We start from the raw sequence: 18,342 nt of genomic DNA, 5'->3' as shown, positions 1-18,342 counted from the left end.
TCCACACACATACACAAACCCCCTCCCCTTTCCATCCTCCCTCCCGTCCTACCTCCTCCCCTTCTCTCCTCCGTTCATCCAGTATCCTCCAGCCTCTCTCTCTCTCTCTCTCTTTCCCTCTGCTGTCATTATGTCACCAGAGACAGAAGCAGGTGGGTGTTGTAAGACATGCAGGGGCCGTGTTGCCTCCAGTGGGCATCTCTTCCCCCTCCCACCTTCTGTGTCTTTTTTTCTCTCTTTAGATTATTGTGTTCACTTGAGCAGCTCTGAAAGCCTGAGCACTCATTCACACAGTCAGATGGAAGACATGGAGGTAGAGGCCCTCCCCATCCCCCTCCTCTCTCTTCCATGGGCATGCAAAGTATTTACATGTGAGTGTAAGTGAGATTGTTGCTGTTTCTTTGTTGTACATGTAGATGGATTAATCCACAGTCCAGGGCTGGGTTTAGTGTGGTCCTGAGCTGTAGTATGGGTTTCATCTTAGGTACAAAAAGGTTCCAAAATATAAGACCTTATCAAAAATCAGATTTTTCAAAAATTAAACCTTAAATTAAACCTGAGCATGAACAGAAAGTTTTAGAATCCTCATCATGTTTAAAACATAGATAGACAGACAGACAGACAGACAGACAGAGATTATTTTCTGTATTTTCACAGGAATTATTTCGCTTTGTGTTTTTTCGTGTTTGGAAATGTCCTTAAACTTTAGGGAATAGTTCACCAAAAATGTCATTTTTTGTAATTTTTACTCACCCTCATGCTGTTCCAAACCTGTATGAGTTTCATGTTGAACACAAAAGAAGATATTTTGAAGAACCAAACAGTTGTTGGTCCCCATTGACTTCCATGGGGAAAGAAATGGAAGTCAATTGGGACCAACAACTGTTTTATTACCAGCATTCTTCAAAATATCTCCTTTTATGTTCAACATAAGAAAGAAACTCGTACAGGTTTGGAAGGCTATGAGGGTGAGTAAATGATGACAAAATGATCATTTTTGGGTGAACTATTCCTTTAACAGGAAAAATACTGGCAATTTTTTGCTAGGATATTATTCACTTTTCTACTTTTTTTTTCTTACAGTGTAACTTGTAATGAAATATTACATTGAATTTAAAAAAGAAGCATTTTTTACAAGTAAGCCCACGGTATGTTTGAGCTCAGATATGAGTGATTAAACTAAGCCACCCGAAATTTTTTTGATGATTGTTATGATTATAACATGAATATACCAAATACAATGTGAATAAATTAAATACATATGTAGATAGACTTGCTAGTAAGTTTAAACATGAACTCTTATATTAATAGCAAGCGTGTGTGTAACCCAGTGTGTGTTTTTGATAGGGCCATGTGGTCCTCTTTGACACAGTAGCCTTGCATAAATAATATGGATGTTCTTCATTTAGAGCCCCTCATTAATGGGTGCAGGGGTCGTCAAGGGTTGAAAGGCTTGTTTTGGGGCTTCTGTCTAATTAATTCAGAGACATCTGTTACACCTGATCTGACTCTAAGGAAAAGATTTACAAGAGCCCCTCTGTCACACACACACACACACACACTCATGGGGCATAAAAGGTCATCTTTTTAAATGTTTTTTTCCCCAGTATATCTAAACCTCAATTTTTATAGTGTATGTTATTTGCTCTTATATGGACAGTCTTTTTATTTAAAATTTATATTCGAGGCTTCCGATTTCCTCTTGACTAATTTATAACTTTTCAGAATTTAACAATGGATTTCATGGATTGGAAAATGTGATTTTATAATGATTGTAATCAAATAAAACAAATGCTATGTTTTACTACTGCGCTTATGTATTAAAAAAAAGGTAATAAACCAATACTGAAAAAAAAGTTTATGTGTATATGCACGTGTGGAGACATATACAAGAACAACTGGACAAATTGTAGATAACTACATCTTTATTATTAATTTATTTCCTTTCATTATACAGAACAAGATTAATCACTTTATACAAGGAGCTTTTTTTTATGTTTTTGTTTTTTTTACAAAAGCTTTATGTACAGATAGAAAATATCCCAGTTACACATAAATATGTATATGAAGCAAACAGACAGCTGAGTAAACAATGTCATGTACTGATTTAAATAAATATAATTATTGGCACGACTACAGAGGAGACATGGTTGTTAACTCCTCATCATTGCATAATTCTCCTATTCAAAAGATAACATCACAATCAGGCACAGAGATCAATTTCTGGTGGCATGCATTGTCCTGGCATAAAATAAATTAATTCTTTGGAGGAGATATCAACCAAAAATTCATAACTGAATGTACCAGTTCTGTCTTTGTGATAGATAAAACTTAAAACACACACACACACACACACACATAGACACAAGACATGCTCTCTCCTACAAAGTGCAGTTACTGTCAGAATATAGATTAGATACATCAGAACTACTGGATATTCTGCCCTTATCGCTTCCACAGATGAGAAATTTAAATAAAATATGGTTTAATATTACATCCTTTATAATAAAGTATTTTGAGTTGAAAACCACAGTAACATATGCATGATCTCTGTCAGATAACAAAACTCTGAAAATGAAATGTGCAGACAAAACATAAGAAGTGACAAAAAATACAGATATCAACAGATGAGTGGTTAAGCATTCATTTCACATTGTCATACACAGGACACGTTTATCAAGCTTGTGGTAGAAGAAACCCAACCATCAATGCACTTTTAAGAAAAGAGCATTTTATCCTGGGTGAAAGGGATTTGGAATAAAAACTGTAAAATGTATATATATATATATATATATATAAACGTATCTCTCAAATGCTGTTTGTGTATATACTTTGACTCTGTGATCAGCTGTATGGTTTTGACAGTGTTAACGTTCCTGAAACATTTTGATCCAAGGCCTTTTTATAATCCATGTCGCTATTGCACTCTTTTCTTGTCCACTGGCTTTCTCTGCTGTTTTCCTCATTTCTTCTCATCTCCTTGTATGAAGTAGGGGTTTTCGTGACCCACCAGATAAGAGTAGCGTGTGGGGTTTATATCCTTAAAGGTCCTCATGCCATCTGTTCTGAGGTCATACGAGCCCGACTGCAGAAGAAGTTATAGTCCATGTTAGCCATGTACAGGTAAACACAACCCACAACGCTTCATTCTCTCAGCACATCTCATCTTATAATACCAGCATGCAGGAAAAACACAATAACCTACTTTAAAAAAATCATGCAAAGCTTATGATGGCATGCAAACAGGTCAAACCAGAGATCAAAATCAAGATCTCATCCCGGACATAACAGTAATACAGTTCAGAATCAGAGTGTATACACGGCAATGGGAAGTGATGATGCCAGTCACAAAGAGAAAAGAAGAAATAAAAGCAAAATAAAGGAATATTCCTTCTAGGTTATATACGTAAGTGATGACAAAGGTGTTGTTGGTGCTACGTTCATTATTTTGGTAATGCTAATGCTGCAGAAGGTACACACTTAAACTTTTAGTTGTATTTAACCCAGAATATTCCTTTACATGAAAGAACTTGGAGACCAAGGTCCTTTTAAAGCAAGTCAGTTCACTTGGCGGCCATACTTGTAACGCAACCATACAAGCCGTGAAAGACCCCAATTTATGGAAATTGATCAAAAATATCAAAAGTTTGGGGTCTGTAAGATTTTTTTTAATGGTTTTTGAAATAAGTCTCTTATGCTCACCAAGGCTGCATTTATTTGATACAGTAATATTATTAAATATTATTAGTCTGAAATATTATTATTTTCAAATATAATTTATTCCTGTGATGACAAAGCTGAACTTTCAGCTTTCAGTGTCTTCAGTGTCACATGATCCTTCAGAAATCATTCTAATATGCTGATTTGATGCTCAATAAACATTTCTTAGTATTATCAATGTTAAAAACAATTGTTCTGCTTAATATATATTTTTTTTCAGGATTCTTTGACGAATAGAAAGTAAAAAAAATAGCATTTATTTAAAAACATTTTAGCTTTCTATTTTAACTGTGAGACGGGACTTCCATTCCTACAGCCATCATATTGAGCATTTCAATAATGCAATTGGCTCTTTTAAGTTTAAGGCGGAACCACAGCCGGTATGTTGTACATTCATATATGGTCCATATATATGGTCCATGTCTGCCTTTTACAGTCCCTGACGACACACCAGGACACACCAGGAGTCGGTGACTTACCTTTCCTCCAATCTTCTATAGTCATAGTGTTTGGAGTGAGGAGAAATCAAGCCCATATACGGGATACCACGTGCACAAACACACACAAAGAGGTTTGTTCATGAGCTAACCCATCACAAAACTTGTACATCCATTATGATAAAATTCTGATTTCATACATTAAAGTTATGAAATCTACTGAGGGATCGCCCAGTTTCCCAAGTGTCACGTACTACTGTTAGCTTTCCGCTTACCGCAAATGCAATTGTTTCACTAATGCAACAGACTCTCTTTATATGTGGCATTGTTAGGACTACATCTGCTCATAATGGACTTCAGTCATTCAGTCAAGAAATACTTTGAAGAAAATTAGCATAATCCAATCTTTGCATCAATTAGGAGTATGTCATTGGAGTTCAGCTTGGCAGGCAGAGTAAAGATTTGCAAATGGACAAGGGTCTGGTTGAACAAAATATTTTGTATTTGTTTGTGGTGTGATATATATGTCATATGGCTTATACTATTATTAGTGTTAGTATGAGATAAACAGGGCACATGCAGGGTTAATGGAAGAATTTCAACTAACTTACAGGGGGTTCATTTCTTAAAATTATTTTTAAAAAGAGGTATAATTCATAATATAAATTAAGCAATATAAAATAAAATAAAATATGAATATGAATATGATATATAAATAAGATAAATTTACACTACTTTAAAAGTTTGGGGTCTGTAAGAATTTTTAATGGTTTTTGAAAGACATCATTTATACTCACCTAGGCTGCATATTTGATCAAAATATACAGTAAAAATTTGAAAAATTATTACAATTTAAAGGTGACATATCATGAAAATCTGACTTTTCCAGGTTTTAAGTGCTATAATCAGGTCCCTGGTGCATCTACTAACCAAGGACATGGCAAAAATGCTTTCTGTTTGAATATATTTTACAGTTTAATTTATTCCTGTGATGGCAAAGCTGAATTTTCAGTCAAATGATCTAATATGTAGATTTTCTCAAGAAACATTTCTTATTATCAATGTTGAAAACAGCTGTGCTGATAATTGGTTTTTGTGGAAACTTGCCCCCAAATTTTGAACAGTAGTGTATATGCATAATTTAATTTTACAATAGTTATTCAACGAAAAAAGTCCACACATAAGCTTGTCTTTGAAACAGTACAAAACCCACTGTTATTTAAAGATAAGTGTAACTGTTCCAAAGGGTTTAACTGGTTATTAACTATTTGTGAAGTTTTGACTGAAAGGAGGTACTCACCAATCCATTACTGTGGCCTTTCTTGCCTGGCCCTTCAGACATCTCTAGACTGTTGCCAGTGGCATCAATGCTGGAACTAGATGTCACAGTAGCTCGTGGAATATGGGTGATGTCCTGAGAGGGCCACGTGGTCTGGAACTCCTCAGCAGGGTACGGGCTGTTGTAATAATTGCTGCTTGACTTCTTCTTGCTGTGAAATAAACAATAAACACACAAATTGTTAACAAGTGGGAAATGTATATCCATAAACGAGCATAAAAGTCTCGCATAGAGACATTCAAATGCACGTCCTATACCTGACGTCTCATGAATACTCACCTTCGAGTCACACAGATGTAGATGAGTACAGCCAAAATCACAATGAGCAGAACTCCCCCTAACACACACGCCACCACCACTAGAGCCAACAAATAGGCTACACAGAGATACAAGGTCATTAGACACACACATACACACAAAATTATTACATTAATGGTTAAAAATCAAGAAATACTGTAATAATAATATCTTACAGTCATCACAGTTAAATCCAGAATAGCCAAATGGACATCTGTTTAAAAAAAAAAAGGACATGAGCATGCTGACACCTATCTGCAGTTATGTGACTGTTGCAATATTGCCTTGACACAAGGGGGCAGTAGTTTCTATTACAAATAAACTGATCATACACTCCACCATTGAATAGAGCAGTTCAGTTTGTGACAACAAGGAAGACATTTAGTATTTCTGAACCATCATGTTTGAGGTATGACTGTGGTTCCCATTACTGGAACAGATAAATTACACACAGACTTTGTTCTACTAAAATTAGAGTGTGTTATTAAGAACAAAGAAATGAAATCGTTCTCACCGAACACACGTGTCTGCCTGCGCTTTGTAGCCACTAGGGCAAACTGTGAAAAGAATAGAGAGTAAATAGACTGAATCATAGAAAGATGGTAGAGCAGACAGTAAAACAATCAACTAAACTATGTATTGTTTCAGATTTGTGTGATTCCTATACCTGCCAATAGTTGCTGAATCAAGAAAATCTACCAGCCAAAAACACAGCTTTCTCACCATGAAAAGGTATTAATTATTCATTTAACACATTTTTTATTTCTTAATTGTTTTCATTCTTCACGGAGGTCACGGATGATTATGATATGCACACACAAACACACATGGTAGTCCACACAAATGGGGTAATAAAGACACACGCTCACCTCTACAGCTTCTGGTCTGGTAAAGACTAGATATATGGCCAGGTTTGCAGATACAATCAGTTGTCCCATCTTTGGCCTCACACAATGTAGTGTTAATATCACAAGGAGGAGGATCTTGCTCACACAGATTGGATGCTATAAAGAAAGAGACAGTAGGTAGTTGTTTAGATAGATGCATGACGGAAAGTGTTTATCTTAGGTCCTTTAAGTTTTCATCATGTTTACCTTCACTGGTTAATTTTAAATGGTCCTGCGATGTAACAAATTAATTTCTAAATATATAAATGTTTAATGTATTCTCTTATTTAATATGAAGTCATAAAAAGCTACATGCATTATAATTGCAAACAAATGTGCATAACAATTCAATATTTAATCAAATTGTTTAGCAAGAATTAATTAGTTGTAGATGGTAGCATAGTTAGTAGTGATATCAGCATCTTGAAAGTATTTCATATAGAAAACTCCAGTATATTTTAGGGCTATAGAAAGATCTTTTATGTGATCTAAAACGTTCACAATTACAAAACATGGCCAGAGTCATGGCTAAACATCTCTAAACACCCCATGTTTGACACTGTATTGAATTCTAAATGGAGGAACAATCTTTTGCGGGTTAATACAACTGCAAGAGAAGTTGCTTTGTCAATCTTTGTGGAAATTAACAAAGTATACTTAATGCTCTTAAGATAATTTGTTGCCTAAACAGGAATTAATGTTTTAAATGTTTGTCAAGTAATGTAAATGTAAATAAAGAATGATTTAATACGAAAATTGTTTTATATAATTATGTGAGAGCAGTATATTTGTGAAACTAGTATAATGTATTGTATGATTTTCTATGTGGACATGAATACGTCTGTTTCACTGTTTTCATATCACAGCTTATTTAATACATCTATTCAAGTCACTCACCAGTGTATTGAGCATTAGCAAGAATACCACAGTTTGTCTTCTCACAATCACTTATAGCAGTATTCATGGCAGATGTAACCAACTCCTGTGTGACTGGAGAATTGGGCTCAAAAAAACTGTTTACTGTGGCCACTATACTGCCAGACCTGTAAGTATTTACACAGAGATTAGTATTCTGCAAATATGATACATATGTGTAAGAGCTGTGGTTAAGAAGTGTTTCAAAGGGTCACTTACATCAACCTAATTACTGTGCTGTTAATGTAGTTTGACTGGTTACGCAGAGCTTCATTTACCTATGGCGAAAAGAAAGAAAGAATAATGATTTAGGCTCCAAGGCAATAGAGCAATAATTTAAAAAAAATAATAATATTTATTTTAATAAAAGTTCAAATAAAGTTAATAGACCAGATTGTAATGTAAGTTTGTGACCTACCGCAGCAATGATCTCTTTAGCAGTTTTCTGGAATTCAGGTGATTGTGGATTGTTCATAGCCTCTTCAAAAGTGCGGTTCACCCGCAGTGTACTAGGGAAGGTTTTAGCTGGAAATAAACACAGGATGTGAGGAGAGAGAGTGGGGGTGTTAAAGTGCTTACACTGTTTGTCTTGTTAGATTCTTCCTAATAATCACTGTAATCATATGATTTATATAAACAATTAAATATAGAAGGATGTTTGTAAAGTCCCATGGTCCAGTCTAAGAAAGAGGATAAGTTGCCAAGAGGCTTGGCATCAGATACGTACTTTCCACACAGGCATTATTTAAAGGAATAGTTCCTGTCACACACTGACAGATGGAGTTCACACAGACACTGAGTGGTGGGCAGGGCACTGCAGGACAGGTAGCTAAAAGAAAAAAGATGTCACTCAGTGTTTATGAATGGGAGAAATTACTAAATGCAATTGTGAACTCCTCATTACTCAGAATTACTCCGCAATATACAATCACACAACACATTAATTCAAACACACCTGGCGTGGTTGTAGTGTTAGTTGGGTTAGTAGTAGAAACAGTGGGTCCAGTCGTTGAGTTGGTTATGGGTGGTGTAGTAGCATTTCCTGGTGTAGACTGAGGTGGTGGCGTAGCAGTCCCTGTTGTAGTATTTCCTGGTGTAGCTATGGGTGGTGTGGTAGCGTTTACTGTTGCATTGTTCCCTGGTGTAGTTAGGGGTGGTGTTGTAACATTTACTGGTGTAGTGATGGATTGTGTGGTAGTGTGCACTGTTGCATTGTTCCCTGGTGTTGTTATTGGTGGTGTTGTAGCATTTACTGGTGTAGTGATGGGTGGTGTGGTGGCATTCCCTGTTGCATTGTTTCCTGGTGTAGTTAGAGGTGAAGTGGTAGCATTTACTGGAGTAGTGATGGGTGGTGTGGTAGTGTGTACTGTTGCATTGTTCCCTGGTGTAGTTAGGGGTGGTGTTGTAGCATTTACTGGTGGTGTGGTGGCATTCCCTGTTACATTGTTTCCTGGTGTAGTTAGAAGTGGTGTAGTAGCATTTACTGGAGTAGTAATGGGTGGTGTGGTAGTGTGTACTGTTGCATTGTTCCCTGGTGTAGTTAGGGGGGGTGTTGTAGCATTTACTGGTGGTGTGGTGGCATTTCCTGTTGTAGTGTTTCCTGGTGTAATTAGAGGTGGTGTAGTAGCATTTACTGGAGTAGTGATGGGTGGTGTGGTAGCGTTTACTGTTACATTGTTCCCTGGCGTAGTTAGGGATGGTGTAGTAGCATTTACTGGAGTAGTGATGGGTGGTGTGGTAGCGTTTACTGTTACATTGTTCCCTGGCGTAGTTAGGGATGGTGTAGTAGCATTTACTGGAGTAGTGATGGGTGGTGTGGTAGCGTTTACTGTTACATTGTTCCCTGGCGTAGTTAGGGATGGTGTAGTAGCATTTACTGGAGTAGTGATGGGTGGTGTGGTAGCGTTTACTGTTACATTGTTCCCTGGCGTAGTTAGGGATGGTGTAGTAGCATTTACTGGAGTAGTGATGGGTGGTGTGGTAGCATGTGCTGTTGCATTATTCTCTGGTGTAGTTAAAGGTGGCATAGTAACATTTACTGGTGTAGTCATGGGTGGTGTGGTAACATTTACTATTGTATTATTCACAGGTGTAGTTAGAGGTGGTGTGGTAGCATTTACTGGTGTAGTTATGGGTGGTGTGGTAACATTTACTATTGTATTATTCACAGGTGTAGTTAGAGGTGGTGTGGTAGCATTTACTGGTGTAGTTATGGGTGGTGTGGTAACATTTACTATTGTATTATTCACAGGTGTAGTTAGAGGTGGTGTGGTAGCATTTACTGGTGTAGTTATGGGTGGTGTGGTAACATTTACTATTGTATTATTCACAGGTGTAGTTAGAGGTGGTGTGGTAGCATTTACTGGTGTAGTTATGGGTGGTGTGGTAACATTTACTATTGTATTATTCACAGGTGTAGTTAGAGGTGGTGTGGTAGCATTTACTGGTGTAGTTATGGGTGGTGTGGTAGCGTTTACTGTTGCATTGCTCCCTGATGTATTTGAAGGTGGTGTAGTTGCATTTACTGGATTAGTGATGGGTGGTGTGGTAGCAATTACTGTTGCATTGCTCCCTGGTGTAGTTGGAGGTGGTGCAGTAGCATTTACTGGTGTCGTTGGAGGTGGAGCAGTAGCATTTATTGGTGTAGTTAGGGGTGGTATGGTAACATTTACTGTTGCATTATTCCCTGGTGTAGTTAGATTTGAAATATCTGTGGTTAAGGTTGGAGTTGTTGCATTGTTTGCTGTTGTAGCATTACCTGATGTAGTCTGTGTTGTAATTGTGGCATGGCTTGGTGTTGTAATTGGTGAAGCTGTGCTGTTGCTTGGTGTGCTAATGGGATGATTAGTGTCATTGCCTCTTGTAGTTTGGGGTAGGGTTGTGCTGTTGCCTGGCTCAGGTAAAGGAGTAGTTGTGGCGCTGCCTGGTGAAGTTACAGGATGGTTTGTAGCATTCTCTGGTGTAAGTACAAGTGGACTTGTGGAGTTGGCTGCTTCTGTTGTTACAGGTGCAGGTGAAGCTGTGGCATTTCCTGGTGTACTCACTGATGAACTGGTAGTATTTTCTGGTGCAACTGTAGACGAGCTTGTCACGTTGCCTTGAGTAGATAAAGGTGGAGATGTGACATTGCCATCATGCGTTGACAGCAGTGGGGTGGTGGCATTGTTTGTGGATGGTGCAGTTGTATTCTCAGATGGAATGTTTGTTACTGCTGTTGATGACCACAAACACATAATCAGAAACAGAAAAAAAGATAATTGCATAAAGATTTGATAAGCAGCATAAAATGAAAAATCTGAGCATGTGTCATGCAGCCATTCACAATTGTTTTTGTGTCAGCCTGTTACACTTAAAGAAGTGCACAATAGATGAATGCTAGACATACTTAATCTGAAGGTGCATATATATATATTTTTGTCACTGACAGTTGAAACAATACACCCCTCCACCACCTGGTAAGTGGTCCATTTATACTCTGAAGTCAGAAATTCCGACTTCCTAGTAGGAACTTTTAACTGGAGCACCCCTCAAGTCAGAGTTGCAACTCTGAGGAACAGCAACAACCTCAAATTCAGAATGCAAAATGACCGTCCAACGCATCAACAGTAACTGAAACTAAAGTAATACATTGCTTCTTATCACTTCTGTTAGTCTTAAGAAACTCAGTGGTGCACACAGTTCTATCCAACCTCTAACTGTGGACATGATACTTTGTTAAAGGTATTATGCATTTTATGTATTTTATAGACTGGTATTGCTACCAATGGATGCGGTCATCTTGATTTTCTGACTTTTGTACTGGAATATGGTCATCTCAGACATCGTTCCAGGTATAAATGCAGCATACAACCCAGCTGATGATGAGGTATCAGTCAGTATAAGTTGAATTAGCATAAATCAAACAAATATGCTAGGTTAAACCCAACATCCTATATTCCATATTGAACCAGCCATAGGTTGCAAAACAACCTAAACTGAGTTCACTGAGTGAACAAATGTGACCCTGGACCACAAAACCAGTCATAAGTAGCACGGGTATATTTGTAGCAATAGCCAAAAATACATTGTATGGGTCAAAATTATAGATTTTTCTTTTATGCCAAAAATCATTAGGATATTATGTAAAGATCATGTTCCATGAAGATATTTTGTAAATTTCCTACCGTAAATATATCAAAAATGTATTATCATTAGCAATATGCATGGCTAAGGACTGCATTTGGACAACTTTAAAGGCGATTTTCTCAATATTTAGATTTTTTTTGCATGCACCCTCAAATTCCAGATTTTCAAATAGTTGTATATCTCGGCCAAATTTTGTCCTATCCTAACAAACCATACGTCAATAGAAAGCTTATTTATTCAGCTTTCAGAAGATGTATTAATCTCAATTTCAAAAAAATGACCCTTATGACTGGTTTTGTGGTCCAGGGTCACAAATATCTGAATTGAAAATAAAAATGACCTATGTTGTCCAAACAAAAGGTCTTTGAACTGAATTCTTAAAATAAAGCATGCTAATATTTATTGGAGTGTCTATTTACACTAAGTGCAAATAGCTCACCTTGTTGGCAGAGGCTATTTGGACTAACTCTGCCCACAACTGTGTGGTTGGGCTTGGCTTGACATCATGACAAAAGATGCCAATCAAATAGCAGTATTGGTAGAGTAGGCAGTAAAGAGTGTGACAGTGACTTTGGACGCAATCGATCCAGGTTAGAATCTGCCTTTTACCAAACTCTTTCTTCTCCTGTTTTACCCATCACATATCAGATTGGAAAGGCGTTTATTTTCAATAAAAATGAAGGAAATATTTGAAAAGTGGAACTAAAGTTAGCCATGGGTATTTAATGATAAGTGTTTATTGGGTAAGGTTTAGGAGTAGGTGTAGGGAGGGCTTTATTGTCCTAAATAAAATAAATTCGCACCTATAATGTAGTACAATACTGAGGTGCAAATATCTGCCACTATTTGTACTAAGAATAGCATCAAACTACTATTTACACTTATTCCAAAAAACAAAACAAAAATACTGTTATTTTTTACATAGTGTAAATAGAATCCATTGCAGAATCCATGGCATATATCGCATTTGCGCTAAGTGCAAATAGCCTCTGACAGTAATTCTACATAGCTGTAGTAGCTGTTCCTCTAAAATGCTTAAAGCCCATCCTCACTTCATTAAACACACAAAAGACAGTAAAACAACAAGAGAAAGGATTTGGTTCTTAAATAAGCAACGGTGCACATTGAACAATGCAGAGGGATTCTGGTTAAATTGTTTTGCTTAAAGGTAAAGAGCCACAGACTTAGAGGCACTATATTCAAATTAGAAACATCTGTTTCGCTTCATAGTTTATCACATTCTAAGGACAAAAAGTGAAAACATAACTGATATTCCCAAAAAATTACATAATTTCAAGTATTGAATACCAACATGGCATTGACATGGTATATATATATGTAAAGTATAAAACAGAACCATATAAGAACAGAAAGTTTCAAACAATAAATTAACTTTCTTTTTCTTTTCTTTTTTTTCAGACAATAGTGGATTGTGGAGAATAATAATCCAAGAATAAATGCATTTTCATTATTACTATTGTTTAATTTAATGTAACATTAATTTGAGACCTACAATTTTATAATGTGAACCATTCAGTTAGTTATTCAAAATGTTTCCCATTGACCACAACTGTGACCAATGACATATTTGCACGTGATCATGATTTATGTGAGGAAGAGGTATGTATATATATATATATTTAAAAAACATAGTAATAAAGTAATAATAGACTCTTTCATTATTACGCCTAAATGTGGCAGTTATATCTGCCACCGAGCTTTTTCAGAGGGACAAACTGACTATATAAGACTAGTAAAAGACTATAAAAATCAAGTCGAAGTGCTCTTTCATTTATATTTTATTTAATTTCATTGCTTCAGCAACTAGTTTTAGAGCCTTAAAAGGACATTTGGGTGACAAATATTAGCGGTGAGTTAGCTAAGGACAACGCTTCCACGGATCATTATGTGCCTCACGTTTTGTTTGGTGTTGCCAGGCGAAAGTTGTGTCTCTTACAAACACTTCTAAACACCAGACGAGCATTAATATAAAACTAAAATGTAGTTGTGGAGTTTTAACACTCGAGACTGTCCATGGTCCTTAAAACATAAGTGGGTCACGGCGCAAATCAAATCATTACCAGTGGGTTAATCTACAAAATAAAATGTATTTTCAAATACAGACTACTTATTGTATATCTATAGGAATAAACCCATCAGCACACACAAACACACTCAGATTGCAGGCTTACCTGAAGTCGAGATTAATATTAATAGGAATAGTCGATGCGTCGGTAACATAGTTCTCTATTTAAATGTCGTTCATACAAATAATAATAATAATAAAAGTTATTGATAATGCAAAAAAAAAAAAAAGGAAAACAGAAGACGTCTTCCGTGTCAAGAGCTTTAGTTCCGTTAACTCGGTGGCTTTCGGAGGTTTATTTCCTTTGGAGGATAGAGATCCGCTACAGGTGGCTTCAGAGAGGCAGCGAGTTAAATACGGCTGCAGGGGGGAGGATACTTGGGCTAGATTGCGAAACAGGACTCTTGAAATCAGTATGGCACATTCATTTATTTTTCTCCAACACACCCAACATTAAGAAACGCAGGTATATATTAATAATCTTAACAAATAACCCTCGTGGAATAACCCATTTATTTATTTATTTATTTATTTATTTATTTATTTATTTATTTATTTATTTATTTATTTATTTATTTATTTATTTATTTATTTATTTATTTATTTATTTATTTATTTATTTATTTATTTATTTATCAAAATCCCAGTTAGGCATGAAAACAATAGTAAGTAGTGGTAGTATTAGTACCTATTGTAGATTTTAAAAATATAATATTAGATCCCGTGGCACACATTTGGTTTTTACGTCATGGGTCTGTTCAGAAAATGTCATTTAACAAGGACTCTTTTATTGAAATCAATGGTTAACTTCCTATTTTTAAATGTTCTAAGCTAGACTTACTATATGGGGTGCTTAGGTGTTGCTTTATTTGCATCAGTTTGGAGCATTTGCATCAATGTGCAGTTTATTTGCAATAACATTAGTGATGGAAGTGAAGTCAGAAAATCCATCAGGACTAAAGACCTCTCAGAATTTAAATGAATTGCCAGGGAAACGAGTGTGAAAATGAAAACAACAACAACAACAAAGAAAAATGCAGAAAGTTTTGTGCAAAAGACTTGAACACTCCAAGCTCCAATAGATAAAACTTAGCTGTGCCAGATCTCAGTGTCAGCTAACATGCCACAGCAAAGTGTCAGCTTGAATAGTTGTTGGTTCATAATTTGTTCTGATGGAACGTACTTCCTTGTTATTTTCTTCATTTAAATTTAATCAAAAGTTTCACCTGATGTGTCATATACTGTGTGATAAAGACTGATCGGTTTAGGGGTAGGGTTACGGTAAGGGGATAGAAAATATTGTTTGTAAAATATAAAAATATCCCCTGATGGAATACCAGTGTGTGTGTGTGTGTGTGTGTGTGTGTAACCTTTTCATATTTTATTCCATCACTTTATCACGGTATTTATGTTATATTCAGAAATACAGGAGGAGTTATTACCATCATCTTTTAACCTATATCGTCACATCGGCCATATACTGACGCACATACAGTTAAGTTGGACAATTATAGCACACCTTATTGTGAAACATTTTACAAATTCCTTTTCATAAAATTAACTCAAGCCTTCAAATAAGATATGTATTTTATGAGGCTATAAAAGGGCTCCTGTTTTGAACTAGAGCATATCTGCAGATGTCAACTGAACAGTCATATTTGATGTTTGCAGACTCCACGATGAAACGTGAGTAAACCCCAATAACAAATATGAAAAATTAAAACCATGGAAAGGAAACCAATATGAAAAGAGGCTGACGTCAAAGCTTTATTGTTCTGATTCATTTCAAAAACTCATTAAGACTGTCACAATAAGGGTGGGGAGTGCTCATATCTCCAATGGAAACGCTCGGTTTGATACTATTTTAAAGAAGAATGTCTTGACATTTAGTGTTCAAACTCCTTCGCTTGTATCAAGTAGCTACAGACACTCCCTTCCTTCTTATCACTTTGGAAAATTTGTGGATTGCCAAGGACGGGATGGCAACATAGGCCTTTTGTTTAACCAGCAGTGATAAAAAGAACGACTGTGAACACTCCAAGCTCCAACAGATAAAATTTAGCCATGCCAAGATTCAGAGTCAACTAACATGCCACAGCAAAATGTCAGCAAAACAAACAGCTAGAATAGTTGTTGGTTCATAATTTCTTCTATTGGAACATATTTCCTTGTCATTTTCTTCTTAAGGCACCTGTGTATAATAAACACATAAAAACAGTAATTTTACAAGACAGTTTCCATATAGGGAAATTGCACCTCCTATAGAGGCCTCCAGATCAGAACATCATGTAATGAGAATATCTTTGGCCTTCCAGGTCTAATCTCTCATCTTCTGAACATTCTACACACTTCATTGAAAGCTAATCAAAAGCTTCCCCTGATGTGTCATTTACTGTGTGATAAAGACTGATCTGTGCTGGCATTCAGACTATATAAGAGGGTAAAGAGTTCTAGAGCTGAGGCAACCATATTGTTAACATTTCAAATGGTCATAAAGACAAATGGGTTTTGTGTAATGAGGAGGGTTTGAACTCTAATCTGTGCAGGAATGCAAAATCATTCAGTGTTGAGTGTATCAGTATAGTGTGCAGTTATAATTTTACTTGAAGTTTCTTCTCTTAACTGGCACCTCCAGAGGTGTGCGCTTGCCTTACCATTGTAAAGACTGACAGGGACATACCACATATTCGATTTTTCCATCCCAGCTTCCAAAAATATGTTCTACTAAAAATAAGTTTTACTAAAATTCCCATGAAGTAATAAAAATTTTATTAATTAATGTTCATAATGTCCAGTTTTTGAAATGTTTTAAAAATGTTTCGTTCTCGGTCATGCAAACATTAAGGGAACATTCCATGTCATCATTTTGCAAACATTACAGAAAAATAAAAGTAAAATAAAATAAAATCACTAGATGGATTCTAACTAAAACATTGCAGGAAAAAAGTTCCAAATAAGTCCTGATTCAATTTAAGATTATGCGTTACTTTTATTTTACTCACGGCAGGTTATGTAGGTTAGTTCGTTGCTGGTGATTTAATTCTAGCTTTACAGATTTATTGATCTTTACTAGACTAAAATGCAACTATTTTGGGTTGTGTCACAATACCACACAAGAAGTACAAGGAAGGTCATTTTGCCCTAGCCTTTATATTTCATGAGAACTCTTTCCATTATATACTTATGAAAATGTGAGAGAATCCAAACAAGTATTGTGATAGGCAGGCAAATCATTATGAGTGATAGCTGGCCGGCATTGTTCCAAGAATGAGAAGCAGAACTGGGGAAATGTGCAGCATATGAAAATATTTTATTGTCCAGTTAAAAGAATAGATGTTTACATGCAGAACATTTCATGGGTTTTTATTGTAGGTACTGAAACATGACCTTTCAGGGAGACTTAATAATAAGAGTTAGTTGATGCACTTTTTCAAACCTATTTATTTGAGCAAAACGTATCATGCATTTTATGTAGACTTTTGTTGAAAGTAAATTGGAATGTGTGTGAAAACAGGTGAAACGTGTTTAGAGTTTTGAGAAATGTGTCTTTGTTTTGAGAACTGAATGAATGGTTCGGGAAATTGTGCCAACTGAATCAATTATAGTGTGTTAGCAATTAAGAAACCTGTAATATGATTGGAACATGATTGAGTTGGAGGAGAGGAGTTTTCCAAATAGTATAAGCAGGTATTGATTTAAGTTTTACTCTCAAAGTCAAGTGATCTTACCTACAACATGTATTTAAATACAATGCGTCAGTTGTTACTGGTTATTGATGTATCACAGGAAGTAAAATGAGGAAACGGGAACAAAAATAATTGTGAAATGGAAGTTCCCTGAAATGTATCAAATAGCCTACTAGTGCTGTCATTGTTCTTTTATGATGCTCATTGTATCATATCTCAAATGTTCTCAATAATAGACTCTATGAAACACATCTAATCCATTGATTTGAACACATCTGATTCATTGTCTGTTCCTCAGGGGGTTCTGTACCATCAGTAAACGGTGTAAGTGGTTGTTCGGCAAGATTACTATGTTTGAATATGTTGCTTGTTCCTAAGATACATGTGACAGAAGTTTTATGTGTGGCCAGTCATTCATCAAAAAGGACAGGACACAGAGAATCGGGATGAATCCTTGTGCTTCTAATTAAAGCAGAAGAAAAACAGGAGTAAGTTCTTAAGGTTATGGTAAACTTGACAGCTGTACAGCTGCAGTATTGATTAAAATTTTTGACAGCCCATAAGAATCTACAAATCGATTTTAGTAAAATAATAAACTAATCCCATGCATGAATCAGATCAAATAGTTTTGGTTTCTTGGTATAAAGTAAAACTGTTTTAAAGCATGGGAATCATTCAGTATTAAAAATAGTAGTACACAGTGTACAAAATAAAATAAAATAAAACAAAAATGCAAATTAATTTAAGCTGCTTTTGTTTTTAGGAGTGTATCTGAAGGTTGTTGTTTGTTTCTGAATATAATATGTTTAATTATTCACTAATTTATGATGTTTGGTAAACATAGTGGCAT

General features: G+C 35.8%; 1 protein-coding gene across 2 annotated transcripts; it reads right to left on the bottom strand.

Moving 5' to 3' along the window:
* Positions 1-1,961: 1,961 nt before the first annotated feature.
* On the bottom strand, positions 1,962-14,145 carry LOC107581740 (mucin-2). 2 transcript variants are annotated; one of them, XM_016267392.1, is made up of 13 exons: positions 13,913-14,145; positions 9,733-10,806; positions 8,551-9,651; positions 8,323-8,424; positions 8,014-8,120; positions 7,815-7,873; positions 7,578-7,723; positions 6,663-6,797; positions 6,308-6,350; positions 5,970-6,007; positions 5,776-5,872; positions 5,458-5,647; positions 1,962-3,085 (listed from the first exon to the last, which is right to left on the bottom strand). In XM_016267392.1, the coding sequence occupies exons 1-13, from the start codon at positions 13,959-13,961 to the stop codon at positions 2,963-2,965; spliced, it is 3,264 nt and encodes a 1,087-aa protein (XP_016122878.1). In that variant the 5' UTR covers positions 13,962-14,145; the 3' UTR covers positions 1,962-2,962. The 2 variants fall into 2 exon arrangements, with proteins under 2 accessions (XP_016122878.1, XP_016122877.1); XM_016267391.1 differs by having other exon boundaries at positions 1,963-3,085; positions 8,551-10,806.
* Between the last annotated feature and the right edge of the window lie 4,197 nt (positions 14,146-18,342).

Source organism: Sinocyclocheilus grahami, unplaced genomic scaffold (genome assembly GCF_001515645.1).
Source record: "Sinocyclocheilus grahami isolate Dianchi unplaced genomic scaffold, SAMN03320097.WGS_v1.1 scaffold37.1, whole genome shotgun sequence".
Taxonomy (NCBI): Eukaryota; Metazoa; Chordata; class Actinopteri; order Cypriniformes; family Cyprinidae; genus Sinocyclocheilus; species Sinocyclocheilus grahami.
The sequence above is the reverse complement of the archived record's forward strand: the minus strand, read 5'-3'. Positions and strand labels throughout refer to the sequence as shown.

Coding starts and splice junctions, on each gene's coding strand:
- LOC107581740 (XM_016267391.1), bottom strand. CDS start 13,961: ATGTTACCGACGCATCGACTATTCCTATTAATATTAATCTCGACTTCA. Junction 7,874..8,013: donor CTAAAGAGATCATTGCTGCG/GTAGGTCACAAA, acceptor TTTTCGCCATAG/GTAAATGAAGCTCTGCGTAA. Junction 5,873..5,969: donor TGGATTTAACTGTGATGACT/GTAAGATATTAT, acceptor ATCTCTGTGTAG/CCTATTTGTTGGCTCTAGTG.